The sequence below is a fragment of the Phoenix dactylifera genome, chromosome 4, assembly GCF_051530095.1.
Source record: "Phoenix dactylifera cultivar Ajwa chromosome 4, Ajwa_hap1_PhDact_Kaust_v1.1, whole genome shotgun sequence".
Classification (NCBI taxonomy): domain Eukaryota; kingdom Viridiplantae; phylum Streptophyta; class Magnoliopsida; order Arecales; family Arecaceae; genus Phoenix; species Phoenix dactylifera.
This window is the reverse complement of record NC_143193.1, coordinates 10,947,553-10,963,908: the sequence shown is the minus strand read 5'-3', so window position 1 is coordinate 10,963,908 and position 16,356 is coordinate 10,947,553. Positions and strand designations below refer to the sequence as shown.

The following is a 16,356-nucleotide window of genomic DNA, read 5'->3' as shown; positions in this document are numbered from 1 at the left end:
CTGTAAACCTCCAGTTCACTCAACAATTAATGCGGATCTCCGGCTTACTCCACAATTAATGCGGATCTCCGGCTTACTCCATAATTAATGCGGATCTCCGGCTTACTCCACAATTAATGGGGATCTCCGGCTTACTCCACAATTAATGCGCATGGCTCCTGTCATCTACGGACTCTCAGCTCTCCACGGCAAGCTAGCCCAGTAAAGTCCAATCGACTATGATAATCGACTATGATAAGTCTCTGATCTCGGCCTTACCTCCGACACCAATGCAATAATTCGCCTGGTAGCGTGCTAGTTCGGGTCGTACGACGCCCTTATCGCCGACATCAGCGCAATGATTCGCCTGCTCGTGCGCCGACCTGAACCACATGCCGAGCCGTACTATAGCCTCGCCCCGTTACATCACAGATAAACCGACCCCCGCTTATAAAAGGGAGCCTTGGCTTCTCAGGTGGGGGGTTGGAGGAAAAAATTACGCACTCCACAAAACACTGTTTCTCTTCCTCTGTCCACACTGTTTGCCCCCCTTTCTGACTTGAGCGTCGGAGGGCCGGTGCCGGAAAACCCGGCCACCGGTTCGTGTGCAGGCACCCAGACGGAGGACGCCGCCCGCCGACGGATCGCCGCTCCCCTGCGAGGACCTCCCGCTCCCTCTCTCCGACCGAAGATCGCCCCCGGGTCCAATTTCCAGCAACAGTTGGCGCTAGAGGAAGGGCCCGAGTAGCGATCATGAAGTTGAGAAGCAAGGGAGACTCCAACATCTCCCGGCGTCCCCCACAGAGTCCTGGACATTCCGTCCAGAATCCGCCTACTCCGGCTGACCCGATTCCTCAGGTCCAGCCGGAACAGTTTAATGCCTTGGTGCAACAAGTCCAGGCCCTGACCGCCGCCGTCCAAGGCCTGCGGCGCGAGGAGGCTTTACCGACGCTTCCCCCGCAGGCCCAGGTCCTGCCGGAATTTCTTCCCAACGGCCCGGTTCTCCCAGGCCAGAATTTGCATGGCTCCTCCAGAGCCAACGATGAAGAGCGGACTTCCCCCCAAAGAGAGCTACCGGGGAAAGATTTCAACAGAAGACCCCAACCTTCTGAGGCTGAGTCAGCCCCAGACCGCCGTGGGCCGGCGCAGACTACGGCGACAATTCCACGGGTGGGGGAGCTCGACAGGAAAGTTGAGCATCTGGAGCGTCAAATTGCAGCGCTCCACAGCAAGAAGGCGAGACAGGAGGGAGACTTCGAATTTACTACCAAGTCCCCCTTTTCCTGCCAGATCGAGGATGAGCCGGTTCCCACAAGGTTCAAAATGCCTCAGGTGGAGCCCTACAGTGGAATCACCGACCCCCTCGACCACTTAGAGAGTTATCAGGCCCTCATGGCCCTACAAGGGTCCTCGGAGGCCATACTTTGCAAGGCCTTCTCAGCAACCCTCCGAGGGACCGCACGGCTTTGGTTTTCTGGACTGAAGCCGAACACGGTATTCTCCTTTGAGCAACTCGGCAGGCAGTTCGCTACCAATTTTGCTGCCAGCCGACGCCAACGACGGACGTCAGATTCCCTCTTGGACATCAAACAGAAGGAGGGGGAGTCCCTCAAGGAGTACCTGGATCGCTTTACCGCCGCCACATGGGAGGTCCGCGAGCTAGACCAGTCAATAGCCATGTCGGCTTTGAAGACTGGGGTTCGCTCCTACCGATTCCTCTTCTCCATCGAGAAGAGCTTTCCGGCCGACTTCACCGAGATGCTGGCCCGAGCCCGGAAGTATGCCAAGGCCGAGGAGGCGGTCGCCTCCAGGCGGGGAGCAATTGAGCCCGCCTCAAAGAAGCAGAAGAAACGCCGCGAGGAACGCGGCCGACAAAGGAGCCGATCTCTCCGTCGAGAGAAGAATCTCCCCCGGCTGAGGAGCCCGCCCCGACAGCAGGGACGACCTCAGCAGAGGACCCCTCCTCGACCGAGGTCTCCACCACGGCCTCGGACGTACCCAGGGAGGCACGAGAACTACACACCTGTCAACGCTCTCTGGGCTGAGATCCTGATGGAAATCGAGGGCCGGGACTTTTTTCGACCCCCGCCTCCTATGCGAGACACGGGAGTTCCCCGTAACCCCAGGAAGTACTGTCGCTTCCATCGAGACCGTGGGCACGACACGGAGGATTGCTTCCAGCTCCGGGACGAGATAGAAGCGCTCATCCGTCGGGGAGTACTCAACCGGTTCGTGAGGAACCGACGCGAGGAAAGGAGGCCGGCGGAGAATGTCGTACCGACCGAAAATCCGGACGACAATAGGCCTATCGCCGGCACCATCAATATGATTGGGAGGGCCTCGGCAAGAGCAGCCGCCCAGGGAGCACCCCCGAAGCGCCCACGCACTGATGAAGTCATCTCGTTCTTGGACGAGGACTTAGAAAGGGTCGAGACTCCTCACGATGACGCTGTGGTCATCTCTATGATTGTAAATAGGTTTGATGTAAAGCGTGTCCTAGTTGACAATGGAAGTTCAGCCAACATTTTGTATTATCACGCCTACCAAAGAATGGGGTTGCCAGAAGGACATCTCCGGAGAATCAATGCCCCACTGGTTGGGTTCACCGGAGATTCGGTCCCAGTTGAAGGAGAGGCCAGCTTCCTCGTCACAGTTGGCCTCGCTCCCCGGGAGAGCACTGTGAGGACAGACTTCCTTGTGGTTCGTCTGCCCTCGGTCTACAACGCCATCCTTGGGCGGCCAGGGCTAAACGCCCTTCGAGCCGTAGTTTCAACCCACCACTTGCTCATGCGGTTCCCCACCGGCCAAGGAGTAGGCGAGGTCCGCGGAGACCAGTTGGTTGCCAAGCAATGCTACATGGCGGCCCACAAAGTAAGGCAACCAACCGAGGCGCCGATCCAGCCAACGGGCCCCTCACTACCCATAGAAACCCTCGATGCGAGGGACACCCTCTGGAAGAAGCAAGTAGATCCCGGTGAGCTTCTTGTTCAAGTTCCACTACAAGAAAATTTTTCCGAGCTAACTGTGCAGGTCGGCTCCGGCCTTGGCGCCCGCGAGAGGGATCGCCTCGTCAACTTCCTGCGGGACAATGCTGACGTTTTCGCCTGGTCGCCCGCGGACGTACCGGGAATTGACCCTGAGGTCATGGTCCATCGACTCCAGGTGAAGCCAACCAGCAGACCGGTGAAGCAGAAGAAAAGGGGCACCGCCCCGGAACGACAACGAGCTGCGGCCGAGGAGGTGGATAAACTCCTCGGAGCCGGCTTCATCCGGGAGGTCTTTTACCCGGACTGGCTCGCCAACGTAGCCCTCGTAAAGAAGGCCAACGGGAAATGGCGCATGTGCGTGGACTACACCGACCTGAACAAGGCTTGCCCAAAGGACAGCTTTCCCCTCCCAAGCATCGATCAGCTCGTCGACTCCACCTCAGGACACCAACTGCTAACTTTTATGGACGCCTTTTCAGGGTATAATCAAATCCGAATGGCGCCAGAAGACGAGGAGAAGACGGCCTTCATCACCGACAAGGGCACCTACTGCTACAAGGTGATGCCCTTCGGCCTGAAAAACGCTGGGGCCACCTATCAGAGACTGGTCAGCCGAATTTTCAAAGATCAGATCGGCCGAAATATGGAAGTTTACGTGGACGACATGCTGGTCAAGAGCCGAGCGGCCGAACACCACGTAGCTGACCTCAACGAGACATTTTCCAAGCTCAGGAGATACCGAATGAAGCTCAACCCGGCGAAGTGCGCGTTCGGAGTCACCTCGGGCAAATTCCTGGGTTTCATAGTCACCCAGCGCGGAATTGAAGCCAACCCTGAGAAAATTCGAGCACTGCAAGAAATGGCGCCACCGAAGACAGTCAAGGAGGTGCAGCGGCTCACAGGGCGGGTTGCCGCCTTGGGGAGGTTCGTCTCCCGATCGGCTGAACGCTGCCTCCCATTCTTCAAGAGCCTCAAACGGCCGAAGGACTTCCGGTGGACAGAAGAATGCCAGCAGGCCTTTGAAGAGCTCCGGAGCCTTCTGGCCTCTCCCCCGCTACTCACCAAGCCACAAAGGGGCGAAATCCTTTACTTATACCTGGCCGTCTCCCCAGTCGCAGTGAGCTCAGTCCTCGTCCGGAAAGAGGACAAGCTCCAAAAGTCGGTCTACTACATTAGTCGGGTCCTCAGGGATGCTGAGACCCGATATTCCAAGCTCGAGAAGACCATCTTCGCTCTCATCATCTCGGCTCGGAGACTCAGGCCTTACTTCCAAGCCCACACAATAGCTATACTGACCGACCAGCCCATGAAGCAAGTATTGCAAAGATCGGATCGTGCGGGGAGGATCGCCAAATGGGCGGTCGAGCTCGGGAAATTCGGCCTCGAATATCGGCCCAGGCCGGCTATCAAAGCTCAAATACTCGCCGATTTCATCGTGGAGTGCACCCTGCCGGACGACCCCGAGCTGCCATCCGAATCCACGGAGGAAGCACCAAGGCAACCATGGGTCCTACACTCGGACGGGTCTTCAACTTCGGGGGGTAGCGGAGCCGGACTCATCCTCACCAGTCCAGATGGAGTGGTGGCCGAGCAAGCTTTGCGACTTGAGTTCCCGGCCTCGAACAACGAGGCTGAGTATGAGGCTCTCATCGCCGGGCTCAAGCTGGCGAAAGAACTGAAAGTGGAGGACCTGAGGGCCTTCAGCGACTCCCAGCTGGTGGTGAGCCAGATTCAGGGAGACTTTGAGGCGAAAGAGCCATCCATGCAGAAATACCTCCAAAAGGTGCGGGAACTTACGTCTACTCTGAACTCTTTCAGTATTCAGCACATTCCCAGAGTGGAGAACCTCAGGGCAGACCAGTTGTCCAAGTTGGCGACCTCTCGCATGAGCGAGCTTTCCAAGGGAACAACGCTCGAGTATCTTCGGATCTCCAGCACGGAGGAACTCGAGCCCGCCATGTGCATCGACTCCGAGCCAAGCTGGATCGACGGGTTCATCTGCTACCTCCAAGACGGGACCCTACCTCATGACGAGACAGAGGCTCGCCGAATCAAACGCCAAGCCCCCCGGTATGTCTTGTACGAGAATAGACTCTATCGTCGATCATTTACTTCTCCTCTCCTCAGATGCCTCCGCCCCTCCGAAGCGGACTATGCCCTCCGAGAAGTCCATGAAGAAATCTGCGGAAATCACTTGGGAGGTCGGGCATTAGCCCATAAGATCCTACGACAAGGATATTACTGGCCCACGCTCCAGAAAGATGCGATGGATTTCGTCCGGAAGTGCGACTGATGCCAACGGAACGCTAATGTCTAACGCCGACCTTCGGCCCTGCTGACTTCCATCATCGCCCCCTGGCCGTTCGCCCAATGGGGGATCGACATTCTGGGGTCCTTTCCCTTGGCCACCGGGCAAAGAAAATTTATGGTCGTCTCCATCGACTACTTCACCAAATGGGTCGAAGCCGAACCTGTAGCCCGGATCACCGAGCAAAAGATGCGGGACTTCGTGTGGAAGTCCATAATTTGCAGATTCGGACTACCTCGTATCCTTATATCCGACAATGGTCGGCAGTTCGATAATGTCCACTTCAGAAAATTTTGCTCTGAGCTCGGCATTGACCACCGCTTCACCTCGGTCGCCCATCCCCAGACAAATGGGAAAACTGAGGTAACTAACCGTATAATTTTGCAGGGACTTAAGGCTAGGCTTGATCGGTCCAAAGGACAGTGGGTCGAGGACTTGTACAACGTCCTCTGGGCGTACCGGACCACTTTCCGACTGCCCACAGGAGAGACCCCCTTCAACCTAGCGTACGGCACTGAAGCCGTCATCCCGCTAGAGATCGGCCTTCCTTCTCCAAGGGTGGAGCATTACGACCCCGACACCAATTCCTTCCAGCTCAGGAGCAACTTGGACTTCGTTGAAGAGACACGAGAAGTCGCCCAGGTCCGTATGGCAAGATACCAACAGAGAACGGCCCAATACTACAATTCTAGAGTCAAGCCCAAGCTCTTCAAAGTAGGGGACCTCGTCCTTAGGAGAGCCGAGGCTTCTCAACCGACCGAGCAAGAAAAGCTCGCCCCAAATTGGGAAGGGCCGTATCAAATCGCCCGAGTACAGCGACCCGGAGCATACAAATTGAAGTCCCTAGAGGGGACCCTAATTCCGCGAAGCTGGAACTCCGAGAATCTACGGATGTACTACCAATGAAACCCCTAGGGGTTCGAGACAATCAGCACAATGGACTCAACCTCTTTTCTGCAAATACTTCTCCCGTCTTAATGATTATAATTCTCTTCTAATGTTGGGTCGTCTGTGATCCTCAGATTTCCCGACTAAAATTGGGATGCCTCGAGGTTCGACCGTAGAGTCCCAAACTCCCTCGACCTCGGGAAGCGTCGCAGGTCGATAGAGCGTGCCCAGACCCATCAACCTGACGAACGATCCCTCGACTAAGGTCGGGATGCCCCGAGGGTCGACCGTAGAGTCCCAAACTCCCTCGACCTCGGGAAGCGTCGCAGGTCGATAGAGCGTGCCCAGACCCATCGACCCGACGAACGATCCCTCGACTAAGGTCGGGATGCCCCGAGGGTCGACCGTAGAGTCCCAAACTCCCTCAACCTCGGGAAGCGTCGCAGGTCGATAGAGCGTGCCCAGACCCATCGACCTGACGAACGATCCCTCGACTAAGGTCGGGATGCCCCGAGGGTCGACCGTAGAGTCCCAAACTCCCTTGACCTCGGGAAGCGTCGCAGGTCGATAGAGCGTGCCCAGACCCATCGACCTGACGAACGATCCCTCGACTAAGGTCGGGATGCCCCGAGGGTCGACCGTAGAGTCCCAAACTCCCTCGACCTCGGGAAGCGTCGTAGGTCGATAGAGCGTGCCCAGACCCATCGACCTGACGAACGATCCCTCGACTAAGGTCGGGATGCCCCGAGGGTCGACCGTAGAGTCTCAAACTCCCTCGACCTCGGGATGCACTACAGGTCAGCAAAGCATCCTCAGACCCGCCGACCTGACACAAGACTCCTCGACCAAGGTCGAGGCACCCTGAGGTCCGACTGTAGGGTCTCAAACTCCCTCGGCCTCGGAAAAAGCTACAGATCAGTAAAGCTTTCCCCGATCCTCTCGACTTCGGCGGGCGTCATCGGGTCCATAAGAGGCTCGAGCCCCCCCTAACAAGTCAAAGCGACCCCGAAAGTCGACAAGGGGAACAATCCACTCTGCCGTGTGGAACACAATTCTGGGAATACAAAAGGTACATTTAACTCGACGCCCTCCTTGTCAAGTTTTATCTACGTTCTGCTGGCGGAATCTCAGTCAAAATTGGAGACTTATTTCGCCCAAAGTTGGGCTACTCCAATGGGTCGGCTTAAGACCGATCTCCTAACAACATTATGCATGCTCCGCTTGTCAAATCTCCACAACTCGTACAAGTATTCATAAATTTGGGCCCAACTCGGCCCCCATACGTAGACTCCGATGTCTAACTGAGAAAATGATCCCGACCGCGGGCGTACCAGTCGAACACAAAGATGCCGAGGCAATCTTTGAAAGTTCCGGCCCTGTTCACCGAAATCTCGGCAGAGTCCGAGAACGATAACTATGAAAACCTTCGGCGATAATTCGACTATTAGCCCGCGCTCCCTACGAAGGATCCGGGAGTCGAGTTCGGAAACCCGACTAGACTCCCCGAATAGCGGCACGTACAGACCTAGCCCGGTCTTACTTGAAGGGCTAAGGCCCGACCCTGATGCCTTAGGAACCTAAAGGCCAGGCATGGCAACTTTTGCGATTCTAAAATCTGAGTTATAGGACTTAGAGAAATTTTCTAAAAACCTAAGCTCGGAGCTCCCTTTGGTCGGAATGACTGGAATCCGAGAAGGCCAAGATATAGCCCAGGAAAAAGGGCGACTTCGTTAAGCAGCTCGAAAACTAAGATACAAAGTTAGAAGTCGGAGGAACGATAGATTAAGGCCCCGGCCTCATTCACGACAAGAGAAAAGGGAGAAGAACGAAGTAATAAAAGGGACCTTTCATTGATAAAGGGCCGGAAGGCCAATTACAAAATTGGAGGTCAGCCATTCAAAAGCCGACCTCGGATACAATAAAAAAGAAAAAATACGCCAAGTCTTAAGGGGCGGCAGCAACATCCGCGTCACCCTCAGGGTCGTCCACGGTGATGACCTGGGGGCCCTCAGCCGGCACGGGCTCGGGGTCGGTGGCGGGGGCCTCGGGTGTTGCCTTCGGGACGTCGTCCGTCTCGGCCACCCCCGTCGCAGGCTCGGCGGGGGCACATTCATACAACCCCGCCTCGGACGTCAAGATGGCGGGGATGTCGTCCGTATCTGACCCGTAGCCCAGGTTCATCCTCGGACGAACTGTGGAAAGATCGAATTGGGGACAGATCCGAGCCATCTGCTTCCGGAAGTTGTCAAAACCCCGGAGAAACCCGTCCACCGTCTCCTCCTCTAACATGTCGCGGAACTCTTCCGACTCCTTGAAGAATTCCACGGCATGCTCGGCTCGCTCGAGCGCCCTTTTTTCCCGGGTCTCGAGCTGCTCGATCTTGAGGCGGAGGACCCCGCCCTCGTACTTGAGGCCCGCGACCTCGGATTGGGCCTCCCCCAGGCGCGCCTCTGAAGCGCGCAGAGCCGACTTGGTCAAGGCATGGGTGGCCTTTTCCTCCTCGAGCACCTCCGCCATAGCGAGGCGCCCGGCCTCGGTGGCCTCCCTCCGAGCCTCGGCCTCGGCCAACGCTGCCTCCAGCTCGGCGATTCTTTTCTTGGCCGGCTCCAACTGCCGGCCGAGCCGTCGGGCCTCCTCTTGACACCCTTGGGCGATAAACACCAAGGTGTCAAGTTCATGGATATGCTGCAAAGAAAGGAACAAAGATGGTCGTGAGTTGAAAAGCACGTAAGTTCACTAATAACTTTAAGGAAATTAAGAAGAGAACTTACCCGGGCGGTGTTGCGGTAAGTACCGTCAACAACTTCCTCCAATGGCAGGTTCCGAAACTCGGCCCGGTCTGCAGGAAGCATCGCACGCCGAAATACAGCGCGTGCGACCTCGGCGTCATGGATGGCCGAGCTCCCCTCGAGAATAGGGGAGTCCGGCTCGGCCGACTCCTCTCGGAAGGCCCAGGAAAAGCCCGGCACACCCGAGCCCGAGGTCCCGGAACCACTTGCTTCAGGGCCTCGGGTCGGCTCGGGCCCCGGGCGCCGTAGCTGGACCACGGACGGCCCCTCCCGCTGGGCGATGGGAGCAGGACAAAGGGGGGCCGCTGGGCCCGCGTCGCTGGCGGCCCGCGTCCGCCTCGGGTCGGCTGTGGAGGCTCCCGCCTCGGGGCCACTCGTCCCGGCCGATGTGGAAGCACCGGCCGACCTCGTCTTCTTCCGAGGCTGGGGAATAGCTCCCCCGGCCTCGGCCTCTCGCCTCTTCAGGCGGGAGAAGAGGGACACGTTGCTGGTCGGCATGTGAGGGATATCTGAAATCAAAAATTTTCCAAGTGTTAGACCAATGTAAGCGAAAAGAAAAGGCAGACAAGAAGGTAATGCAACTGCTCTTACCCTCGGGGCGCGCCGAGCTCAGACCCACGCTCGCCAGGGCGTCCTCCCGTAGGAGCTCGGTCAGGTCGTACCCCTTTCCGAGAGCCCGCAGAGAGTCCAGGACCCTCAGCTCCCTTCCCGAGGGCTCGGATAGCTTGTTGAGGGTCTTCAACCGAGGGTGCCCCCACCTCGGGTTGAACCCCCACGGCGCCTCGGACGCGAGGAAGAAAAACTTCCCCTTCCACTCATGAATAGAGGAAGGGGCCCCATGAAAGAGTGACATACCGCCCCGAAAGGCGAAGTATAGCCACTCTGCGTCCGCCGGGTTCTTCTTTAATAAGAAACACCGACGGAAGACGCTCACGGTGATCGGGATCCCATGCCCGAGACACAGGGAGAGGAACCCGACGATAGTTCTCCACGAGTTCGGAGCAAGCTGTGCTGGGACGAGTTGGTACTCGGCCAGCAAGTTGTTCACGAACTCGTGAACAGGGAACCGAAGGCCAGCCCAGAGGGTCTCGCGGTGAACCGCGATCCGACCTGGGGGCGGCCGCGTCACCTTATCTTCCGGCCCCGCAGTTTCGAGGCGAAACCCGGGCTAGAAGAAAAATCGGGAGCGGATTAACTCCAACTCCTCCCCCGACAGACTTGATCCCACCTCCTCAGGACCGAGACCCATTTTACAGAAGAATGAAACTAGATTGAAAACTGAGGAGGGAAAAGGAAGAGGAACCCTAGCAGTTACAGGGTAGGAACCTACGGGACATCGCCGGAAATCGCTCCGGGCACCGACGGCAAGATTTGGTCAGGGGGTAGAGCAAGGTGGGAGACGGCGAAAATGGAAAATGCAAAGCAACCAAATGGAACTCTTAGGGCAGACTCGTGGGGTTTATATAGACCCCCCTGACGGCCCCGATCGATAGGGTCGGTTCCCATCCCCCGACTGGATTGCGCCACGTGTCGACCTCGGAGGCCGAGGCACCGCATTCACTCCGAATCAATAAATCGGGTACGAAATCGAAACGCCGTCCCATCGGATCTCGGGGCCTCATCATGGGTCCGCATGATCAAATCGCCTCGGAGAACGAGCGGACATCACCCTCGCTCCCCTCATTTAATAAGGCTCTGGGACACGTGGAGCCCCGATATAGCCTCCACCTCACTAGATCTATGATCCACTAACACGAGACCGGAAACGCCCGACCTCAGGTCATGCCGCGTGTCCGTTTTGAAGCGCGAAACGGCATGCTCATTGATGAGCGGGGAGCCTCGACCACCAGATCGAGGCGCCGCCTCGTTGAGCTCGAGGACCCTCATCATGGGTCCGCTGCACGAAGTGATCACGGAGATCCGAGAGGCGCCACCCCCGCTACAGCTGCTTCGGAAAACGTAAGGATACAAGCCCCATCATTAGTTCGCTGAATAAAGCAACCTCGAAGCGCCCAAGGGCGCGGGTCCCGTCATAAAGGCGCCGAGAAGCGCAAGGGCGCGGACGAGATTCCCCCCCAACTTTAACGATAGTTTTTACTTCCCACGTCCGAGCCTGCAGACCGCTCGAACTCGGAAGTCGGGGGGTAGTGTTGGGGGAATAAGATTTTTCCCCCAGTGACACAAATGCCCCTAAGAAGTCGTACAATCGCCGACCCTGGACGGCCGAAGTCGGCGTCCGACCTCGGAGCGCCCGACCTCAAGACATCCGACCTCGGAACCTCCGACCTAGGAAAACCCTGATGCTCAAGGTCTACCCTTGTCAGCCACCTACTACGGCCATACCCCTCTGAGGTCCGGCCGAGGACCATACTCTGCCGCTCCCCCGGCATTTATTGCGCATGGCCACTGTAAACCTCCAGTTCACTCAACAATTAATGCGGATCTCCGGCTTACTCCACAATTAATGCGGATCTCCGGCTTACTCCACAATTAATGCGGATCTCCGGCTTACTCCACAATTAATGGGGATTTCCGGCTTACTCCACAATTAATGCGCATGGCTCCTGTCATCTACGGGCTCTCAGCTCTCCACGGCAAGCTAGCCCAGTAAAGTCCAATCGACTATGATAATCGACTATGATAAGTCTCTGATCTCGGCCTTACCTCCGACACCAATGCAATAATTCGCCTGGTAGCGTGCTAGTTCGGGTCGTACGACGCCCTTATCGCCGACATCAGCGCAATGATTCGCCTGCTCGTGCGCCGACCTGAACCACATGCCGAGCCGTACTATGGCCTCGCCCCGTTACATCACAGGTAAACCGACCCCCGCTTATAAAAGGGAGCCTTGGCTTCTCAGGTGGCTGGTTGGAGGAAAAAGTTACGCACTCCACAAAACACTGTTTCTCTTCTTCTGTCCACACTGTTTGCCCTCCTTTCTGACTTGAGCGTCGGAGGGCCGGCGCCGGAAAACCCGGCCACCGGTTTGTCTGCAGGCACCCAGACGGAGGACGCACCCGCCAACGGATCACCGGCCCGCCGGGAGGACCTGCTGCCCCCTCTCTCCGACCCAAGATCGCCCCCGGGTCCAATTTCCAGCAACAGAAATATTTTTTAAAAAAATTTAAATCTTTTAATATAAATAATTTAAAATTTTCAAGACTTCGGGGTACTATTCATGCATGGACTTCCGGGAACCTTAATGTCTTTTCTCTACTAGATGCCATTAAAAGGAAAAAAAAAAAAAAAACTTGGGTCCTATATATAGGCACCCCACTCTCAGTTCTCCGGACTCCCCACCCTTCTCTCACATATCTTAAAAAGGAGAATTCTCTCCATTCATGGAGGTTCCTGCTCTTCTCTCGTCATTGGCAATTTTAGTATTGATTTCAACGCCATGGCACCCCCAACCAGTGGAGTCCTCTGCGCATAGCAGCATCACCGACTTGTATGCTCTCCTTGCCTTCAAGGACCATGCGTCTGATCCTTACGGCATCTTGGCTAGAAGCTGGAACACTACGACCTCCTTCTGCAGCTGGACTGGAGTCTCCTGTAGCCGCCGTCGCCAGAGAGTGACCGCCCTGGTGCTCAGTGACTTCCCTCTCCAAGGTACCATCGCTCCCCATCTTGCTAACCTCTCATTCATCTCGCGTCTCATCCTCAAAAACACCAGTCTCGTCGGCCCCATCCCGGATGCTCTTGGACGACTGCACCGCCTCCGATTTCTTGCCCTAGACGGGAATCATCTTACAGGAGGGATCCCCGTCAGCTTGAGCAACCTCACGAAACTCGACTATCTTGATCTTTCACTAAACAACCTCACCGGAGGAATTCCTCCAAACTTTGCCCGGCTGACTGCTCTACAGCAGCTGGTTCTTGAAAACAACAGCCTGAGCGGCCCGATCCCACACTCCCTGGCCAACAACGCGTCCATGCTCAACGTCCTTCTCCTAGGCAATAACGACCTCTCAGGCCCCATTCCTGAGGGCGTCGGCTACCTGCCCCAACTTCAGACCCTCGTCCTTGAGAATAACCAGCTATCCGGTCCCATACCCCCGAGCATCCTCAATATGTCTCTCCTGCAGGCCCTTTTCCTTGAGCAGAACAGCCTATCAGGGCCCATTGCTGGAGTCGGAAATCAGAGCTTCAGGCTACCTCAGCTTCGCGGAACCTCCCTCTCAATTAATCAGCTCACCGGGCCCATTCCGTCCAGTTTCGCCACATGCACACATCTTAACATGCTGTCACTGTCGGCCAATCAATTGACCGGACCGGTTCCGGCGGAACTGGCAACCTTGTCAGAGCTCGAGTATTTATATTTGGGTAGCAATTACCTCACGGGAACGTTCCCGGGTGCCCTGAGCAACCTCACAAAGCTGAGTGAACTTGACCTGGTCAACAACAGCCTGCACGGGGAAATTCCAGTGGACATTGGCCAATTTTCCGAGCTCCATCTCCTGAGTTTGTCGGGGAATCGCCTGAGTGGTGCAATCCCTGATTCTTTGGGCAACGCCTCCATGCTCACTGCGGTAGACCTGTCATATAATGCCCTGATTGGGATGGTTCCCGCTACGGTTGGGAACTTAGCGGCCCTACAGTTTTTCAACTTAGAGAGGAACGGGTTGGGCGGAGGGCTCGACTTCCTTTCTTCTTTGTCCAACTGCAGGAGCCTAGAGAATCTGGTTATTTCCAAAAATGGGTTTGATGGAAATCTTCCTGAATCCATAGGGAACCTCTCGACACATCTTCTAGAATTTGTAGCTTACACCAACCAGATCAAGGGAAGGATACCTTCTGGGTTGAGCAATTTAAGCAGCCTCATCTCTTTGGACCTGTCTGATAACCGGATGACGGGAGCCATTCCCCCATCAATCATGAACATGGAGAAACTACAGATGCTGGATCTTTCCTATAATAGGATCGGAGGCTCCATCCCGCAACAGCTTGATGGATTAAGGAGTTTATTCATGCTTCATCTCGATGAGAACATATTTTCGGGCTCGATACCTGACTGTATTGGAAACATGACTCGGCTGCGATCCTTGACACTCTCCATCAATTTGCTGTCATCAGCCATACCTTCAAGCATTTGGCACCTAAGTGATATTTTGGAACTTAATTTTTCCTATAATTCTTTGGAAGGCTTCCTACCAATAGATGTGGGAAGCCTACATGCTATCGCTAAATTGGACCTCTCTGCTAACCGAATGTATGGTAAGCTCCCGGAAACTTTGGGTGGTCTCATGACACTAGCTTATCTGGATCTATCACACAACTCATTCCAGGGTCCAATTCCACAATCCCTTGGTCAGTTGATCAGTATACAGTCATTGAATCTGTCATCCAATTCTTTCTCCGGTGCCATTCCCAAATCCTTGGCCAACCTCACATTGCTTCACAACTTGAACCTCTCATTTAATAGGCTAGAAGGTCAGGTTCCAGAAGGTGGTGTCTTCTCCAATCTCACAATCCAATCTTTGATGGGAAACGCTGCGTTATGCGGGGCAACACTACTAGGAATGTCAGCTTGCTCCCATAATGATGGTGGTGTCTCTCATTCGAGATTGACAAGGCGGATACTGATATATGCCCTTCCTATTATTGCATCTATGATGCTGGTGGTTGCCTGCGTCTACTTACTGATAACTAAGCTCAAGAGAAGAAGGAAGAAAACCGCAGTTCCAGCTGACGGGGTACAAGTGCCTGACAATAGGTTGATTTCCTACCATGAACTCAGCCGTGCTACCAACAATTTCAGTGAGGCCAACCTTCTGGGATCCGGGAGCTTCGGGTCAGTGTTCAAGGGACAACTAGAAGATGGGTCACTTGTAGCTATAAAAGTTCTAAACTTGCAAACTGAAGGAGCCTCTGAAAGTTTTCACGCAGAATGCCGAGCATTGCGCATGGCTCGGCACCGGAACCTTGTCAAGATACTCAACGCCACTTCTAACTTGGACTTCAAGGCTTTGGTTCTCCAGTACATGCCCAATGGCAGCCTCGAGAGATGGCTGTACTCCTACAATTATTTCTTGAGCCTTATTCAGAGAATAAATATTGTGCTAGATGTGGCGATGGCACTGGAGTACCTCCACCACCACCACATGGAGGTCGTGCTACACTGCGATCTGAAGCCAAGCAATGTATTGCTGGATGAAGACATGGTGGCTCATGTTTCTGACTTTGGCATCGCCAAGCTGCTTCATGGCATTAGCAGGTCCATAGCATCTGCGACTGCACCTGGGACAATTGGCTATATGGCTCCAGGTACACAAATTTCTAACCACAATTCTAGCAATGTACCGGCCTTCCAACAATAAAACGTTCCTAAGCCATAACAAAAACACCTTTCAGCTATAGTTGCTTCATCGACCAGCTTGGGACCAAAAAAAGACCTTATGACTAACATTCATTTTTGGATGCGTGTATTGTTTGACAGAGTATGGATTAAATGGAAAAGTGTCAAGAAGGAGCGACGTTTATAGCTATGGGATACTATTGCTAGAAACCTTTACAAGAAAGAAGCCCACTGATCCCATGTTTGCTGGGGAGTTGAGCTTAAGACAATGGGTGAATCAAGCATTTCCTTCCGCAGTGTTGAATGTTGTGGATGACAACCTTTTGAGAGATGCCGCAGGTTGTAGCGCTGGCCATACCTTTTCCAATGAAAGGCTAATGGAAGGCTTGAGCAGAAAGCATGCATGTCTTTCATCTGTTCTGGAGTTGGGTTTACTATGCTCCAAAGAATTGCCCAAAGAGAGAGTATTGATGGAAGACGTTGTTGTTAGATTAAGGAAGATCAAGAAGGAGTACTCGTCAAATTTATCTGGTGATTGAAGCCAATAAAGGCTTTGGCCAAACGAAGCATATTGGTGCAACTTTGTTGCAACCTTCTTTTACATATCTAAGGATGTCAGGGCGTCTTGGTTCTTGAATAATGTACTGGCTCCTTGCTGCACTAATTATTTCATTGAGTGACAGATGGAGACGTTGAGATTAGCTTGTATCTAAATATATAATAATGAGCATATATGTCCTTCCGTTTCTTCTTTCAACCATGGCTTAAAAAATAGGCATTTTACACGAAAAATCATTTCTAATAACACGGTTCCCCCTCCACTTTTGTAACCTATGTAAACATCCGAGTGGACCTCTAAGTAAATGGCCCGGACTGATGCGATTTCAGAGCATCAAATAAGGAAGAGAATAATTAATCACTCATTGGAGGATCTCGTGGCTAGATTCCTGTAGACTCTCGTTCTCCTTTCTATATAAACCAGACTAGAGAACCCTAACAAAAAGATCTTTCACCTTGCTCATAGCTTATAGCTCGTAATCTTTAACTCTCCTTTCTTCCTCAAAATTCTATTCCACTAAAGCTCTACCAAACTTAGGAATTGGAGGGTCC

At 54.4% G+C, this 16,356-nt stretch overlaps 1 protein-coding gene across 1 annotated transcript; it reads left to right on the top strand.

Annotated features, from left to right (window-relative positions):
* The first annotated feature begins 12,240 nt into the window (after positions 1–12,240).
* LOC103721267 (uncharacterized) lies at positions 12,241–16,003 on the top strand. Its single transcript, XM_017846216.5, has 2 exons — positions 12,241–15,215; positions 15,388–16,003. Exons 1-2 carry the CDS (start codon positions 12,293–12,295, stop codon positions 15,783–15,785), a joined length of 3,321 nt encoding a protein of 1,106 aa, XP_017701705.4. The 5' UTR covers positions 12,241–12,292; the 3' UTR covers positions 15,786–16,003.
* Positions 16,004–16,356: the final 353 nt, after the last annotated feature.